We start from the raw sequence: 18,925 nt of genomic DNA, 5'->3' as shown, positions 1-18,925 counted from the left end.
CACCAACCGACAGAATCCAGAACGACAGAGCATCACACAACACTGCCCGCTACACACCAACCGACAGAATCCAGAACGACAGAGCATCACACAACACTGCCCGCTACACACCAACCGACAGAATCCAGAACGACAGAGCATCACACAACACTGCCCGCTACACACCAACCGACAGAATCCAGAAGAGCATCACACAACACTGACAGAACGCAGAGCACACACAACACTGCCCGCTACACACCAGCCGACAGAATCCAGAACGACAGAGCATCACACAACACTGCCCGCTACACACCAACCGACAGAATCCAGAACGACAGAGCATCACACAACACTGCCCGCTACACACCAACCGACAGAATCCAGAACGACAGAGCATCACACAACACTGCCCGCTACACACCAACCGACAGAATCCAGAACGACAGAGCATCACACAACACTGCTCGCTACACAGACGGTCCCAGCTGTGATTCTGAATGCCGTGTCTTGCTGTTGCATGTTTGTTTTCTGCAGACCCCCACGGCCCATCGTTCACCATTGGAAAAGCGATATGGCTGCTCTGGGGGCTGGTATTTAATAACTCTGTGCCGGTGCAGAACCCCAAAGGAACCGCCAGTAAAATCATGGTTTCGGTCTGGGCTTTCTTTGCTGTCATCTTTCTGGCCAGCTACACTGCTAACCTGGCAGCCTTCATGATCCAAGAGGAGTTTGTTGACCAGGTGACTGGGCTCAGTGACAATAAGGTGAGTGTTAGTCTTTAGAGTTGTACGCATCAGGACTTCCTGCTAAAAGATATTGTAAGAAAACAACATGATTTATGTATTTGTGTGTGAAGAAGCGCACACAACAAGGATTCAAGCAGAATTGAACAAGTTTCCTTTATTGATTTCAATATTCAAAAGTCACACTTTTACAGCTTAATCATTATGCACAATAATGAGGCCACTAGTTAAAAAGTTTTTTTTAAGTTTTTTTTTATTTGTAGAGACCATATTCTTTCTTTTTAAAACAGAGTAAATAATAAATATTCAAATAGTAATTAAAACACAACTAAAATAATTTATTTTGCCCCTCCTCCCCGCCCCCTTTTTTTACTACAACTTGCCCTTGGAACTCTCAATTCATATCAGGAATGCTGATGCAGTCGAATCTTTTAAATCAAAATTTAAAAACGTATTTGTTTGAGTTCGCTTACTTTTGTGGCTGGTTGAATTGCCCAATGGCTTTTTGGTTTGTACTTTGCACGAAGAGTGTTGTATAAAAGCAAACTGTGTTCTATTGTATTGCATTGTATTGTATTGCATTGTATTGTATTGTAAATGATCGCTCATGGATACAGCACTAAATGCTTTTGTCTAAACAGTTTCAGAGACCCTATGACTACTCTCCTCCCTTCCGGTTTGGTACTGTTCCCAATGGAAGCACCGAAAGGAACATTCGAAACAACTACCCTGACATGCACCAGTACATGGTGAAGTATCACCAGAGAGGCGTGCAGGACGCTCTGGTCAGCCTCAAGACAGGGTAGGGAGGGGTTCCCAGTTCTTCTTCACATACTTGATTTCTTTTTTTCCATACAGCTAAAGTGACCATGAATTCTCTTTACTTTTAATTTTTAATTTTTGTTTTGTTTTTGCATTTGTTAAAATATTTATCCAGGAAAAACACAGCAGAGATGTTGCATCTCATTTGGTTCTGTCAACGGCTCTGACGTTTGTACCAAATCAGCAGGCAGCAGACCATCATCGAACAATGATGACAACATGAAACGATAATGCATAATACAAATACATAAAAACATCATTAGCCACAGCATTATTTTAGAAAAATAAATAATTAAAACAAACAATAAAAGATCCTTTTACAAGACTTCTATATTAACTTGCTGGTAAAGATGCGGACGATATTATTTGTAGAACAGAGCTGCCCAGTGCTCTTGATACAGTGAATTCTGCTTGCCGTCAGACTGGTCCAAGTTTCTTTTTATAATGTCCTTTTCCCTGCTATTGTTATTTTTGTAGCTTGGCCTAGAAAAACATGATCTATTTAGTTTGATCCACACAGGACCCATTTTAGCTTGAGCTTCACATACCGTCTGTTCCCAACTATAAACTTCCTTATAAATCTTAGATTACACCATGAAGCCATCTACCCTAAACAAGGCACTTTGTTAGAACTCTTAGATCACACCATGAAGTTAACCTCTGAGGTGCTGGGGCCAATAAAGCTCTGACTGCTGTGAGAACAGTGCACTCCAGTGCTTTCCACATGGCTGCCTCTAGAGCAAAGTTATCATCAGCCTCTTGGGAACTTCAGGGGCAGTTCTTTGATTGTCGATCTACGCGCTGCACTACTGGCGTCCTGTTTTTATTTCTTTATCGCATGCCAATATGAACATTTCAGAAACGGGACGGTGCCAACATGACAAGCTATACTGCACCAGGATTGCTGAGGTCTTGACAAATCTAAGGACCGACTGCCTACATTGGCACTGCTGCAGCCCACAGCTCCTTGTGATGAATGGAAGGGATTTGAATTGATCCACTCCCGCAATGAGGAATTGTGTCTTTCTTTTTTCTGTAGAAGACACCCACATGCCAGCCCTGCAAACACTGATTGCTGCTTCACAAGAACAGCTATAAAGGAAAGCCCTGGTGACTCTGAGTCTCTCTCTGTCTCCGAGGAGTGAAAGATTTGAATCTAGGGCTCTGTGTGGGTAGAAGTTTGCGTGCTTACTCTTTCTGCTGCAGATTTCAGCTGGCCTATTTCTTTCTTTACACAAGCATGTGACACGAGGCAAAGTTAAAATAAATAAATAATAATAAATAAATCATCTGAGCCAGTTACCCTCATTTCAGTGGAGCCTGAACCACATCAACCAAGCTGTTTCCCTTCTTTTTTATTTTTTAAACTGCTCATTAGAGATTCTCATAATTGTGCTTTTAGAATTGCAAAAAGAACCCTGCTAAAGGACAGGACCTGCACACTATGCATGTGCATGCATGGTGTGACTTTCTCAGTCTTTTTCCACCTGACCTCAAACATCTCAAGTAGATCGTTTCTGTGCACATGGTTTGACGCAACACAAGCTCGTTCTTATTCTTATTCTTATTATGTATTTATTTTTGTGAGTCCATGTAAGTGTAGTTCAATACGCATGTGCAATTGGGGTGTGCTTGGACTGTCATTCTGCAGTAGGGGATTCAAATAATGAAGTTGGCTGTACTGTCCCTCGGTCATGCAGAAATACCTTGCGATGTCTCGAAGTAGTACAGCAGCAGTCGTTCACATATGCTTGAGCGGATTTGTCATGTTTTGTTGGTGCCGTTCTGGTGCAGCCACATTGCAGCGTCACTTGCTGTAGCTTACTCTTCTTTTCCATTTATGATATTTTATACCTTGTTCTTTTGTAACTTTTAATTCCTGTGACCTGAAACCTAGTCTCCTACAACCAAGTTCCAAGCCACTAAGTGAGTTTGTGTTCGTTTTCCCTCAACTTTACATATTAGACAATATGACATGACAAACTGTTATTATTTCTAGAAGAGGTTATTCTAGAACAGGGCTGCCCAGAGCCCTTCGTACAGTACAGTGAATGCTTCTTGCTTTCACAGAGCTCAAGGTTTCTTTTTATAATGTATCACTGCAATGCATCTTCTACAGTGCCTGTTGTATTTAAAAACCTGCAGTGTCCTGTGCATAGTCAGAGGAGTGCATTTCATTAGTACAGTACACCCTCGCTAGAACGAACCTGCTGGAGTCTAGGCTTTTTGTTCGTTATAGCAAAATGACAATCAAAATGAACGACAAACTGTAATTTAATGAGATGAGATTGTGAATACAAGTAGAATTGCATGTAACAGTCCATCTCATGTGTTCGGTATTCTGCCTTTGCTTTATCCAGTTTGTTAAAGAATTAAAACGCAGGACAAAAAGCAGAAATCCTGAATTGAAGTTGAACTTTTATTAAAAAAACAATCTGCCCATGAATCGTTTCAAAGTGAACCAAATCCAACAAGCAAGAATCTCAAACTGAGCTTTTATTCCAGATCAACCCGACATGAAAAGTTTATCAGATCCTCAAGTTTTTTTTCTTTTTTGCTGTCATTGTTTTGTCTTTAATCAATTTTGCTTTGCCGCATGGTTGCTGAACAAGCCAGGAAAAACAGAGTGCTTTTTGACAACCTATATTCATGAGAGAGGTATGCCTGCATTGCTCCATTTTTCAAACTGTCAATATAGTTTCCAGTTTTGTTGCAACATAAAATGATTTTTGTTTCGGAGGGTACGGTTACACAGTGCGCGAATTTTATTAAGACAAAAGAGTTGACGTCACTGCAAAGGTGGCACCCTGTGCGTACAGACTGGGATGTTGACAGTGTGTGTTTTATATTGTCTTTTATTTGGGGTCCAGGGACTAGGTTCGTTATAGCTGAAGGTTTGTTATAATGTTATAACAATATTGTACTGTAGTGAAATGTTCTTAGAACGTGCCATCCTCACGCATTGCGTTGCAGAAGTCAAAACAATTTCGGGTGAACGTACGCTAGCCGCTTCCAAACCCACTGATGTTTCTCAATACACTGGAGTATGAATGGAGTAGATACCTGACTGCAATGCCCTGTGAAGCACTTCTATATTATTTTTTGACAAACACAGTGCTTTTGTAAATTGGGCTGAGAGAAATACGAGTCTGAAATTGACATGTTAATAGGTGACCCTAATGCAGCAACATGACTCAGTGACCACAGATTTGACAATTCACAACGGCTTGCGTCATTCCAAGCTGTGGACCGCAGTCATGTGTACGTTTGAGAGAAGCCTGTTTTGATTTGTAAATGTGCTTTTCTAACCATTGTTTTTACAGAGGGTTTAAAGGCGTTTGTTGCTCTTAATTCACAACTCAGCAAATATCAATTCAGACTGGAGTAATCGTCAAATTCGTTTTAGCTTCGTTACCTGCACGTACAGTGCAATGAAAGTAAGTCTGTTGTCTCTAGGAATCACTGAGGGCAACTAAGACCAGAATAAAAATATAAATGATGCTGTCCACCAAATTAGATTTTTGCTTCAGTCTGAGCCCATTGAATTAAGTAGAGAAACAAGGTCTGGATGTGACCTGTCATGACTCAGAGACTGACGTCTTACTGAACCAGCCCACTAAAGAGCTAGCTCTGAGCCTTATACTGACATACTCGATCAATGAGGTTTTTCTGAGGGAAGCATTTCCTTCTTAATCATCCCTCATATATTCACTGATTGCAGGCAACTACAGCCGAACCCATGCTCAACCACCTTTTTATATAGATAAGATTGTGTTGCATCCATCACAAGGGAGTCCTATATATGGAATAACAGGGATCTTTATATTTTTATATACAGTATGTGTATTTTTTCACCATTGTTTTTGTTGGCACAGAGGGTACAAGTGTTTATGCGCACCTGCCTGTTTAAATCTCAACACGAGATTTGAAGTAAATTATAAAGAATGAACGCATCGTTGGGCAGAAAAACAGAGCACAGCACTGAAAACCCTACTGAAAGTAAAGGCTTCCGAGCAGGTATTGCAAGGTCACCCTCTCCTTTCCAGCAAGCACATGAAAACCTGTGCCCTGAAAGCCTGCTGATTCCTTTTCTTGGTAAAACTAAAGTTTACATGACTTGTCTCAAATCACTGTGTATTTAGTAAATACATGTGCAATTACACATAATTACAATGTTATTATGCAGAGTTACTGCGTGCTTAAATCTTCTTGCATGACATAACCCTAACCCCAACAATTGTGTTCTTACATGTTGTATGTTGTGCACAAAGATTTAAACGTTAAGTACCTAATTCAAAGGTGGCATTTCACAGATCTCACTTATTTAAACTGATGAGTAATATATTATGAGGAGTGCTACTGTAGCCACATCAAATGTCAGCTGTTTTTATATGATAGGTTTAAGAGGTTGAAACGTATAAATGAAAAATGACTATAAAAGCCTTCTAAACGATGACCTTTTTAAAAGCTAACATGGCCTTTTCAGAATGTTAAAAGCCGTGAGTCTATTGTATTGAAAGGCACACGGAGTACTGCTGACATGCTGTGTTTAGAGGTCAATGGTTTTTTAAATGTTGTATTGCTTTCTTTACTAACACAGCACTTCAACGGTCTGCGGTGTTAGGAATGCATAGTTTCCTTTTTTTTTTTTTTTTTGGTCAGTTTTGAAAAAGCATCAAAAGGTTTTAACACGTTGAGTTTGTTTTGTTGTAGAAAGCTGGATGCATTCATATATGATGCGGCTGTTTTAAACTACATGGCCGGGAGAGACGAGGGCTGTAAGCTGGTTACCATTGGCAGCGGCTATGTCTTTGCAACCACGGGCTATGGGATCGCTCTGCAGAAGGGCTCATACTGGAAACGGCAGGTGGATCTAGCTCTGCTGGCCCTGGTTGGAGACGGTAAGTCTGCTTTAGTTTGCTCACAGGAGAGTGTTTAAGAATCTCCCAGTTGCCTGGAGGTGATGGTTCACACTCCAGTACCAAAGGCACAGGGTCCAATGCTTGCAAATACAGCAATCTTTTCTCACACTCACTCTTTACTGATGGTGCATCATCAAGAAGTCTTTATCTGGCACAAGCAAGCTTTCTTTAGCTTTTATCTAGGACAATCACACTATGCTATGGCTGTATAGTACTATAGCTGCTGTGCCAGTGTTCAGAAAGTCTGCGCAGTATTCTACCTTAATGCTAGTCTGTACATGTCATGATAGCAAACTCATTTAAGAGCTCACGCCTGCAAATTGTGACTTTAGAATAATTTGATGCATTACATGCAGTTTGATCTCAGAAGATAATAAGGCACAGGGATTGGTAAATATGTGCTATAACCACAGGAATTTACAACACTAAACTTTTATAAAGGGATTATAAAACAAAGCCAAGGTATATTCCAGGCTGCACAGTCGCATGCTGTATTGCAAACTAAATCAATATCTCTTTTGTTCAAGAATGGATTTGCGCACTCCACTTGTCCACATTCATTTATTTATCAACCACCTTTCGTCTGCTTTGGAATGCAAAGCAGATGGGTGTAAATAAAGGTTTCGTTAGGCATCGTATTTCAAAATTATTGACAAGAGGTGGGTCGGTAATAAGGTAGTAGGGACCTTTTAGCACTTTCTGAGACAGGGATAATCTCCGATTAGATGCTGCTGCTGCTGCTGATGATGTGAACAGGTAGAGATGCCTTCGGTACCGGTTTCACTATGTATTTATATGCACTTGCATGTTATTAAAGGCTACGGTTTTGTTACAGAGGTCACAAGGAACAAGAAAAACGTGAAAATCGTGAATTTGAATAAAGTCAGTGAAATCTTGGAAATTAATGGAAAAACACTTTTTATTAGGCGCTTCCTTTGTTTCCTTTAAAAAATGCAAAATGGCATGCACAGAAAATACAAACCTGCCAGTATCTGTAAGCTGGTGGCGTATGCACGCAGCATTTCCGTGTAGCTGTGAGGGTCAGTGACTGAGATAGCTGAGCGAGCAAGCTTGTAAATGGGTGATGGCTAAAATACAAAAAGTGAGAGCTGCTTTCTGTAAAGAAAGAAGAACAAATACATCAGAGAACCGAAGTTTACCGACTCACAGAGGAACACGCTCTTTCACAATCGTGGAAAACTCTGAAGCCTGGTTTATGCTTCTGTGGCAGATGGATGCGATACGCCAGTGCAGACAGCTGGCAAATCTGCGCAGCTTCACTGTTCGCTGCACGGGATGCATCGTGCCGCAGCACTTTGAACGGCGCAAAGTGGTCACAGCTGTTGTTCATACTTTAAGTACAGATTGGATAAATTGACATTTAAGTAGATGTGCTGAGTTTCTACCTCTTACAAAAGCAACATCTTTTTGTACGTCCATCTTCTCAACCAACAGAGCACCCAAAAGGGAGAATTTTAAACATTAATTAGAGAGATGCAGGTATGTGACAGTGAGAGATATTTTAGGTATTTTAGAATGGCAGATGAAAAGATTGACAAGGTGTTAAGGCTGTACGCCTTTCCAAAAAAAGATGCAGCTAAAACTACATTATTTGGTGACCTTCCCGTGAATTCTTGTTTTTTGGGTTCACCTCACCCGTGAAATGTACTACAAAATCCTAGCCTTGCACATAATTTGAATGCTATTAAACATAGTTACAATGTACTTAACGTGTACATCTTTTTGCTTTCCTATAGGTGAGATGGAGGAGCTGGAGGCCCAATGGCTGACTGGCATCTGCCACCATGAGAAGAACGAAGTGATGAGCAGCCAGCTGGACATTGACAACATGGCCGGGGTCTTCTACATGCTCGCTGCGGCCATGGCCCTCAGCCTCATCACCTTCATCTGGGAGCACCTGTTTTACTGGAAGCTCCGATTCTGCTTCACAGGAGTCTGCGATGGAACGCCTGGGTTCCTGTTCTCAATAAGCAGAGTAAGATTAATGCTACAGTCGTCCGCGTCGTTTAGAAAACCAGCAGCCCAAGTTGCGATAAAGAGTTGTCTCTTCCTGTGGTTTCCAGAAAATGAATCTCTTGCTGACTGTTTTTTATTGCCGGTATCGCTTCTTACAGAGTCATACAGAGATTTTGTTCTGTGGTTGTTTTGTGAAATAGAGAATTCATTGTTTAGAGCGATCCAGGTCCGGACTGATAGCAGGCCAGCATTTCAGTTGCATGTGTCAGCTTTCATCAAGACGCTGTTAATGAAGGCTAATTAATGTAAATGAAACATCAACCAGAATCATGTATTAAACCAGTGGGATTACTATTTGTTTTGGAGATATTTGATTATAAAAATGCTTGTTTCTAATTAAGAGTGCTAGATTCTATTAGGATGAGAAAATCAAGCAATTAGGGTTCAGAATCGTTAACACAGTAATGGATTTTCAGAATACTTTATGTCAGGGTAGCAGCATCTTTACAAGTCTTTGTATATATATATATATATATATATACATGTATATATTTTATTATTTCTTTTCAGGGAATTTGGAGCTGTATTCATGGTGTTCATATTGAAGAAAAGAAAAAGTCCTCTGACTTAGACTTCAGCAGTCCACAAGCCAACATGTTGAAGTTAATTAAGTCAGCCAAAAACATGACCAACATGACAAACCTGAGCTCATCAAGGATCAGTTCTCCCAAGCGAACCTCCGACTTCACTCACAGAGGGTCCCTGATGATGGACATGGTGGGTGACAAAGGAAACTTCCACTTTGCTGACAACCGGAGCTACCCTGCAAAAGAGGCTCTCTACCCTGACAACGTGAGTGACCTGCAGCCGTTTATGGGAAATCGCCACCAAGACATCCTAAACAACTACATCTTTCAGAGCCAGCACCCCCTGACTCTGAACGAGTCCAATCCCAACACTGTGGAGGTGGCCGTCAGCGCCGAGACCGCCCCAGCCAACCCCAAACCCCGGCAGCTTTGGAAGAAGTCTGTGGAAACGTTGCGGCAAAATCCGGGGCCCGTGCAAGAGTCCCTCCCGGTCGACCCGAGGCATTCTATTAAAAGCCAGCGGTACCTCCCAGAAGAGGCAGCTCATTCTGATGTGTCTGAATGCTCGAGCAGAGCTGTTTCCTACAAGGACCCAGATAACAACCAGAAGCACCACAAACCCAAGGACAATTTAAAAAAAAGATCGATGACATCAAAATACCCTAGGGACTGCAGCGAAGTGGAGCTGTCCTACTTAAAGAATAAGCAGAGCGGCTCCACACGCGAAAAGATTTACACCATAGATGCTGAAAGGGAGCTGGGTTTGCATGGAGACCAGCACCTTTATAGGGAAAATAGGCTGCCGGAGGACTTAGAGTACCCCTCCGAAATGTATCAAGATCACAACGACAACTACAGGAAACAAGAACCCATCATCCATCTCAACAGCAGCCCCCTTCACCCCCAAGAGATCATCCCCAACAACGAAAACAAGTACAGTCTGTACAACAAGCACTACAGCTTGAACGTCAGCCCACACGAGACAAACGATAGGTACAAACAGACTCACTGCCGGAGCTGTCTTTCCAAGGTGCCAAATTACTCTGGGCATTTTGCTGTCAGGTCTCCTTACAACCGCTGCGAGGCCTGCGTGCACATGGGGAACTTGTATGACATCAGAGAAGATCAAATGCTGCAGGAATCGCTGAACCCCATGCTGCAGGAATCACTGAATCCCATGCTGCAAGACGAAATGTTTGGCCAGCACTGGCCCCAGACTGATGGGCCACAGGTACAGAAGAGGAATAGACTGAGGCTGAGCAGGCAGCATTCCTTTGACAATCTCCTGGAGAAACCCAGGGAGATAGACCTGGGAAGGCCGGCGCGGAGCGTGAGCTTGAAGGAGAAGGACAGGCTTCTCGAGGACAACCCTTATGCAAACATGTTTAATCTCAAACCAGACAAGCTGTTCGACAGCAAGCCCACCTTCTTCAACCACAACCTGGAGGAGAGCAAACGCAGTAAGTCCCTTTATCCCGATCGCAGCTCAGAGAACCCTTTCCTCCACCCTTTCCAAGACCAGCGCTTGTTCCATGGCAGAAGCTTTTATGACATTTATAGACAATCGGCCCCTGCCAGGTTGAGGAATGACAACAACTTTAGGTCTTCGGTGAAGTCGACAGCCTCATACTGTTCTCGGGATGGTCGAATACCTAATGACATGTACATTTCAGAGCATGTTATGCCTTATGTAGCAAATAAGACTAGCGCATACTCCACTCCCAGGGTTCTGAATTCTTGCAGCAATAGATGTGTGTACAAGAAAATTCCTAGTATTGAGTCAGATGTTTAAGTCTTCATTCATCCGGTTCTATATTATTCCACCTTTTAGGATGCCATAGTCACCGACATCTAAAGCAAAAAGTGCCCAAAAAAAGGCTTGATGAATAAAATAATAATAATGGCTGCATCATTGTCTAACTTCGATGTTCTGCACTTCCAGGCTATTTTAATTTATAAATAAGTAAGATGTTTTGGACTTGAGATATATGAATATCAACAGCTCCATGTCTTCCTAAAACGCTGAACTACCTAAACAGCAGATGGACGTTTCTTCCAAGCCAAGGTGGCTTAAAATAAATAAATACCATCGAATGGTAGAAGAAGTTTTCCTGATTAATATATGTCCACTCAATGTTGGGCTTGTGTAATGAGAAGTATGTGAGAATGGGAGGTGTCAGTCTGCAGCCAGACAGGTTTGGTGTGCAGTGAGTGAAACCAAGGTTTATAGGGTTACAGAGACTAGGTACAACGAGAACTCAACACACTTATAGATCATAGCAACTTTGCTTTTCTTTGATTATTCTAGATGCGTGATTTTGGCATTCTAATTCCTATTTAAAATGGTTTAGCGTTTAGAAAAAAATTGTATAGCACATTTAAAACCATTTGTTACCATCTCGTCTCTGTTTTTTTAAATAACCGTTTCGAATAACAATCAGGAATAGATTTTGCATGTGTTATTTTGATATCAAAGGAATGTGTTTACACGAAGAGGATGTCTTGTGAAAGAACAGGAACCATTGCAAGCTTGACTTGGCCTGTTCTGTCTTGTTTTCAATTAAAAACAGCAACATTGTGAACAGCGATGGTAAACCTCTCCCTTAGAACCACAGTGTGATAATTCAATGGCTTGAATCTGTTTTCCTACCTTACATTTCTATCTGGGGGAAAAAAAGAAAAGCATTTTAATGCAACAGAAAATAACAGCGTCTTGTATTCCCAGAGTCTTTAATCTCATTGTGTTGTTATCAGTACTGTTGGGACTTTTTGATGATGCCTGGAGCCTAGTCTTTCATTACAGATGCCAGTGATACAGTATGTGTTGTCTTTTGAGATACCTGTCTTTCTTTTAAGCAGTGGATACGCCCATGCAGGGTTTCAGATGGTTCTGTTAATGCATTAAAAAGCTTTTTTTTTTCTTTATTTGATGAATCAGGATTGATGAACCCAGGTCTGATAAAATTGAATTTCTGAGTCTCCTCCAGTCATGTATGATCACTTAGATGTATCAAAAGTACAGCTCTGGCCAAAAGTTTTACACCACCTCATTTTGCTAAAGTCGAATGAAACCTGCCAAATAATGTTATGTTAACACATGAATTACAGACCGCTTTGTAGCTTTCCATATACTTAATGAAAATCTGAACAAGAATTGAAAAATGTGACATTTCGAAATCTAACATGAAATACATTACTACTATCATGGCTTCCGGTAGACTTTTTGCGACATAATTCTGTAATTTATTTGATTAAAAAATCTAAATTATGTTCATATAGGGTTTTTTTTTATTTTTTTAATTATGTCTAAATCCTAAAATTCTAGGTGATGCTAAACTTATGGCCACAGCTGTGTGTTACATCTAAAACAAATGGTTAGTTGAACTATGGGTAAGCTAAAAGGGTTTTTAAAGCCAAACACTTCGATGTTGCAAAACAGACCAATTTACTATAAGATTAGACCAACTAAGTAGCCTTTGAATGTACCTGTCCCCACACACTGTGTTGACTGGTCGACCATTAATATTATACATATTTAAAGTGTAAAAAGATATTTACAGTTCACACATCCAGTAAAACAACACAACGAACACCTTGGTTTTATTGCATTACAGATTATGCAGAGTTGCTGTGATCCTTTTGTGCAATATAAAGGCCATTCTGTTTCTATTTATTTTCCACGTGTCTTCCAGGCACATGTGTTCCTGTGGTTGGTTATTCGCTGTTAAGTTATAAAGGGAAACAGGTTTCCATAATCCACGGCACACCTTTCATGATATGCAGAACACAGGGCATGTGTAATACGCACAAAAGACTACACATCGAAATGTTATTGTAATATTTAAGAACCACCAGAAAGGGTTGTGTGAAATAATACGCTGTTTCTATTGCACTGCGAGCAGGTCAGAAATTGATTTGGCAGGTTTCATTTTCACAGCGGGGAATATCAGTAAATACCATCTCTAATAACAGCCCCTCAGCAGCTCCCAAAATGTCTGCATTACCAGCAGAGCAAATTCTTTTTAATAAGGCCGTGCTTTGAAGATTCTTACAGCTCACCCATTGTTGAAATCAGACCTGAGGTGTACTCGGCGACACACGACATAATGTGAGGTTTCAAATCCTTCTCTGTGTTGCTATTGTGACTGCGGTATGTACAGAATTTTTATGTGGACAGTCCTCCTAATGTATGAATGCTGCTTAAGGAAGCTTATATCAGAGCAATATGCGCATATACAATATCTAATTACAGTCTTAACATAATTAATATCCCTATTAGCAGAGATTTATTATTTATTATAAATATCTATCTATTTATTTATTTATTTATTTATTAATATGAAAAATTATAATGGAACAGGAAGACACTACTGGTGCCAAATGTGCCCGGTTTTAGTTCAGTTTCGAACAGGAAGTATTTGTAACAGGGTACACAATGAAGTGATGGAAGGGGAAACAGGTTAATGTGTCTTTGTTGGTTTCAGATGTAGCAGATGACTGCTGTTCAAGCCAGTCTACCTCTTAATGGGTTTGCCACGCTTTTGGGTATCTAGCTCTTCCCTTCTTAGCTCCTTGAAAAGTGCCTGGCTTTGCTTCGGTTTTACAAAGGTCAGCAGGCTGGAGAACCCTAAACCATGACAGCAACAATCACTGGACCACCCTCATATCAAAGGACCGCTACCAAGTCCCTGATCCGAGAAACATCTACTGTTATTACTAATGAAGGCATACGGAAATGCTTAAGCATCAGGTGTCTCTAAATCACCTGTAAAGGAATATACAAAGAAGTCATCATCTTTGATAAATATTTATTATAGTATAGAGTACAATTTGTATTTTTAAATATCATAAGACGCTATGTATAGAGTTAGCACCAGCTTTCTGTAGAATAGGACATTATTCACAGGTTCTGCATTTTAAAAATGACACCGTGATAGGTACAGTACCTGAACTCTCCAACAGGCTGGCGACTCACCCAATGTTTAGCCTTGGGTTTGTAAGAAGATTCAGTTATTAAATGGGGGGTGGGGCTTGGATCATGCATGCCTGATAATGTAGTACAGTGCGAAAGGGAAGACCAGCCGGGAGCCTGCTTGTTGTTAGTGGTGGTTTACTCACGGTTGACAGTTTGTCTTTCACTTTATATGATTGTTACTCCAAGTGCAGTTGCTACACAAGCGGTAGAGGAAGGACGGTGGCACTAAATAAGGAAAACACATTGTTTTAATGAGACTATTGAGAGATTGAGATTATTACAAGCAACCAACATTTTTATAAAACTTGAGTTTCTACGTCTGTTTTTTTCTTTCTGCAGAGCATTTGATACGGACAGATGGACATGGCTATACTTTTTCCTAGTGTCTCAGGCAGCGTACAGCGCTGTTCGGTATGACCAGACAGGGTTAAATGGGTATTATTTTGCTGTAAATTAAAAATGTTCAGCCTAATTATTTTTTTCAGACACATCCTACTTAGCTGATCTAGAACTGAGCATACACAGTTTTTTGTAATATAATATTAATGAATGTGGAATAGAGTTACCGATAGTTAAAATGCTAATTATTTAAATAAAAAAAAGAATTACAGTTGTAGCGCAGTTATTACATTTTGTTGACAGACTAATATATTACTTTTCAAATGACAACAGCAACAAAAAATGGAATGATTAGTACTTTCTCATCTATAACTGAATGCTCAGCTAGGTCTCTGCTATATTCAGGTGGGTTATACTCGTTAACACGAATCTTTGTTAGCAGAGCGAATGGCTGCCAACATGTGTCAGGTCTTAGCTGGTATCCATGAGTTGCCACAGTAGAGGGGGAAGAAGATGGTACTGTTCAGCTCTGAGAGTTTTCACCTTACTGTCACTCCAAAAGGAAAGTGACAGCAAGGTATCTGAGTATCTAATGAGGCAGGCTGTATCCGTCCCAATGTATGAAATAAAATACAAAAACTTCCATTGGGGATAGTTTTTTTGTACAGAACCTTCTGTTATTTTGTGTTGTTTCAATGCTGCATACTGCAAATAACGCTCTGTCCGTCATCAACGAAGAATTTAGTGGTCTTTTGCAAACACATTGCATGCAACGTGACAAATGTTTCATGCACTACGATCTCACATTTAATAACAGTATGTAAAATATTGCCCGGTACTCAATTCTTTCTCATATTGAAAATGTGATTCTCACAGAAGAAACTTTTTGGATATGGGCACTGGTTAAAAAGCAGTGAACTGGATTGGGAACTTTATACAAAAACTAAAATATTGAGATGATGGCGTTGGAATTGAAGATAGCTGGTGACACAGGGTGAACACCACAGCACTGTGTGCTGTTTCTTACAGTATAAATGGTTGCATGTACAGTATTTGAAAATGCTGCTGGATTACTTCCTCTTGTAATAGATGAAAGAGCTGTACCTCTGGTATTGTGTAAAATACTAATCATAGATTGTAGAGGATACACATTAGGGGAAGCACTAGTGGTTCGTTTGTTGAATATCTCACCTTCCCTTGTGTGCATTTGTATTTTTCCGTAGCTATTTAAAATAGAAATTATTTTATGAAGATGTTTTATACTTAGGCGGTGAGGCAGTGGTGGGACTAGTTATCACTAAGATATGTGACCTACAGCCTAAAAGATAAACGTTTGGTAATAAAGCATTATCACGTGTGTATGTATAACAAAGTCTGATTTATCACAAATACGAAGCCGACACAAACTTTCTTGCATTGATTGAATAATTTCCACTTTTGGCTAACTGCATGAGAAAGTACTAATCCTGCAGGACAATTCGTTTTTTTGTTACATGAACTGGGATTCCAACTGCAATTCTTTGCATTACATCTGGGCCAATTTTTTTTGTCACATAAAGCCTAGTTTCCATGATTGTCCTTAAGCTGTGTTGTGTTATTCTCATCTGTGTCTGTGTGGACCATGCTAAGGGAATGGGGTTTGGATGTTTCTCGTGTAAATATTATGTCACTGAAAGAAATGTGCCACTTAATAAGATGTAAAAATGTAAATAAGTAAAAGTTTCATTTTTGTAATAAAGGCTCTTTCTGCCACTTTATATGAATACTATATCTATAGGTGACTGCTTATGATAACTCTTGTGAAATACAATTGCTCTTCATAGCCTCTTGTGAATGTCAATATGCTAGCGAATGCCCTATAAAAGATGATCGAGAAAATGTTCAAAAATAACCCTGCTGAGCTTTAAACTTTTTTTTTTTTTTTTTTTTTTTTTTTTTTTTTTTAGACAATTTCCTTCAGCAAGGACCCTTATGCTTAATTTAGCCCTTGAAAACTACCGAGGCGAGGCAGAGAACATTAGGAATCTCATTTCCGCTGTCAGGACCATGCTTCCTAACATGAAACAACAAGCATTGCAGTTTAACACAGTCATCTGTTCAGCTCCAGCCACAATCTGTCTCTTTATCTTCAGTTTTTTTCACTTTTAATAAAACAATAACAATCATGTACTTTGATTTTGGAAGCCAGTATCAGAAGCTGTGAATATGAATTCTATACTTTACTACATGCTGTACAGCCCTTTCTACCGACATGTCCATAACTCATGAGGTGCTGCTTAAAACAAATTCAAACCCAGCATATGTTCATGTCATTTGCAATCCACTGTTGGGATCTCTTCTTCACAAATGGACACATTATTCCAAACCTTCTACAGTATAAATATTAGAATCACTTCCCTAGATGTCTTGGCTCTCCTTTTTGACAAGATAAGAGTTCAGCAAACCACCAGCATTTCGCAAGGACCAGGGGAACTAGCCTGTCTCCTCCTCCCTCTTCTTCATCAATACTTAGCCACATGTTGAGATCAATAGGCGTATGATTGATCCTTCTAGCTGGGTGTCTGAAAGAAGACATAAACAATCTTTTAATTCCGATTACAGAAGTGGATGCCAGCAGAGCAGTAACTGCAAACCTGCAATCAGCCGCTGTGCCTGGCTGGTTCATACAAAACAAAATGTGATTGAGTATCTCTGTCCGTATTTGCCATTCTACAGGGGCACTAACCTGCGGTATGAGGCTGCTTAGCCATGAGTCATCATGCGTATTTTATTTGCTGTGTACTTACTTAATAATGTGTTCATTTGAAATAGTTAGCGAACACATTCCAACACCGTTTGAATTTCAATCTAAAATGAAATGAGGGGATTCAGCATGCAATCCCAAGCGCATGACGACAAACGCAAATGTGTTTCATTAAATCACTGTGCTTAGTTATTTAAAACCGATCTGATGTTTAAATAATGTCAAATCAATGCAAACAAATGTTCTGCTTAAATGAACGCCATGGATCCGCTAAGCCTCATTTCTCCCTTCTGTCATTCCTTTTGCAGAGGCATGCAAATGTGTTCTTTATATCACGTGGAAACAGTACCCAGTTATAATGACCTTGCAATTTGATATTTACTCCTCATCAGATAGCCCATGTGTTGCTAATTCCTGTGTACTTTGCTCATAGCAGCAGACCGCTCCTGTCCTGCTCTTCCTATCCGAGCACGTTCTCATTCAAACCCACTGGTTTGGGCCCCTTTAGCAGTTCTGCTTATTTAAAAGCAAAATCCCAAGCTTATAAAAAAAGTATTTTTGCATGTTTAAACCTGTACTATTATATTAAAGACGGAATTACAATATCCATTTATTGAAATTAACTTTCTTAAGGTATTGCAATTCTGAATGTCATGACTATTTATTAATTTTACATTAAAAAAAAGACCTATTACTTTCAAATGAAATGCATTGGGCCTCTTTGGTGTCTCTGTTCAAATGCCTGTCAAATCAGTCTGTCCCCAGAGGTGTCCTCACGGGGTTGGGGGGGTTGTCTCCAGTTTATGTTCAGTCATGTTGTTCTTCAGGACACCCTTCATGTATACATATCCATACTTGATGCTTCAGTTTACAGTTTGGGTTTATTGCTGGATGCAAGTTTGTTTTTGAAGCTAGCAAATAAACCCCCACGATTACGCCAGATGCTCTCTATTCCCCGCGCAATTTTTGAGTTGTGGTGATACAGAGCTTCAGTGGTAGCTAGTGGGATAACTGTTCCTATAAATGTCATGCCACCCACACATGTGTTTCCAGACAATGCCTTTGATCCCTGTGCTCTGTTCATCCATCATGTTATGAAAAAAAAAGCTTTTCATTCCAACCCTCCCACCCCCTTCAGCCTATAGTCAATTCGTGGGGCATGATTCATCACGATTATAGATAATCTGGAAGTACGCCTCACTGATGCATACATGAAATGAATCTCAATGACACAAATGGTAGTGACCCATACAGGGACTGCAAGAAGAAAACTCTGCGATTGAAAGTGAAATGGTAGAATTCTATGTGATCATGCACAGTAAGTGCTAACATGCATGGAGATGTTTCATTGCCAGAACAGCATCAAGATATGCCTGTAATTATCCACTGGCATACAGTGTGTGCAATAATAGTGTTTTAAACAGCTGAGAAGGTTTTAGACCATCAATACAAGGAATCTTTACTTTCAGTTCACAAATAAATTCCTTTTTCCTGTGCTCTTACACAAGATCATTTATTAAACATTGAGAAATGTTGTGTTGTTAAGGATTGTGATGATAATTATCAAAAACTATTACAATAATATTTTAATGACATATTGCAAATGTGTATACGTCATATGCATTAGTTATTTGCTTTTAAAACATTATTATTATTATTATTATTATTATTATTATTATTATTATTATTTGTATAGCACACATCACAGACTCCTGTGCAGTGGTGAATGGATTAGCTGGGTCTATTCTCTATTGACAGTTCTGTTATTTGTTCCTTTTTCCAGACCTTGTCAAGCTGGGATTGTCAACGTGTAGCCCTATGGTTTGCTTGAGAAT

The 18,925-nt window shown here is 40.0% G+C and overlaps 1 protein-coding gene across 4 annotated transcripts in view; it reads left to right on the top strand.

Annotated features, from left to right (window-relative positions):
- The window catches only part of LOC121301054 (glutamate receptor ionotropic, NMDA 2A-like), a 77,348-nt gene extending 59,131 nt beyond the window's left edge, over positions 1 to 18,217 (top strand). For 2 of the 4 annotated variants that reach the window (XM_041230151.1, XM_041230152.1), the window contains exons 9-13: positions 517 to 746; positions 1,367 to 1,527; positions 6,261 to 6,448; positions 8,227 to 8,465; positions 9,017 to 12,113. In XM_041230151.1, coding sequence (XP_041086085.1) covers positions 517 to 746; positions 1,367 to 1,527; positions 6,261 to 6,448; positions 8,227 to 8,465; positions 9,017 to 10,825 — 2,627 coding nt within the window. In that variant the 3' untranslated portion in view covers positions 10,826 to 12,113. Of the gene's footprint in view, positions 1 to 516; positions 747 to 1,366; positions 1,528 to 6,260; positions 6,449 to 8,226; positions 8,466 to 9,016; positions 12,114 to 16,293 lie in introns of those variants that run through there. The other 2 variants (XM_041230153.1, XM_041230154.1) reach the window with 2 other exon arrangements.
- Positions 18,218 to 18,925: the final 708 nt, after the last annotated feature.

This window comes from Polyodon spathula, chromosome 26 (assembly GCF_017654505.1).
Source record: "Polyodon spathula isolate WHYD16114869_AA chromosome 26, ASM1765450v1, whole genome shotgun sequence".
Taxonomy (NCBI): Eukaryota; Metazoa; Chordata; class Actinopteri; order Acipenseriformes; family Polyodontidae; genus Polyodon; species Polyodon spathula.
The sequence above is the reverse complement of the archived record's forward strand: the minus strand, read 5'-3'. Positions and strand labels throughout refer to the sequence as shown.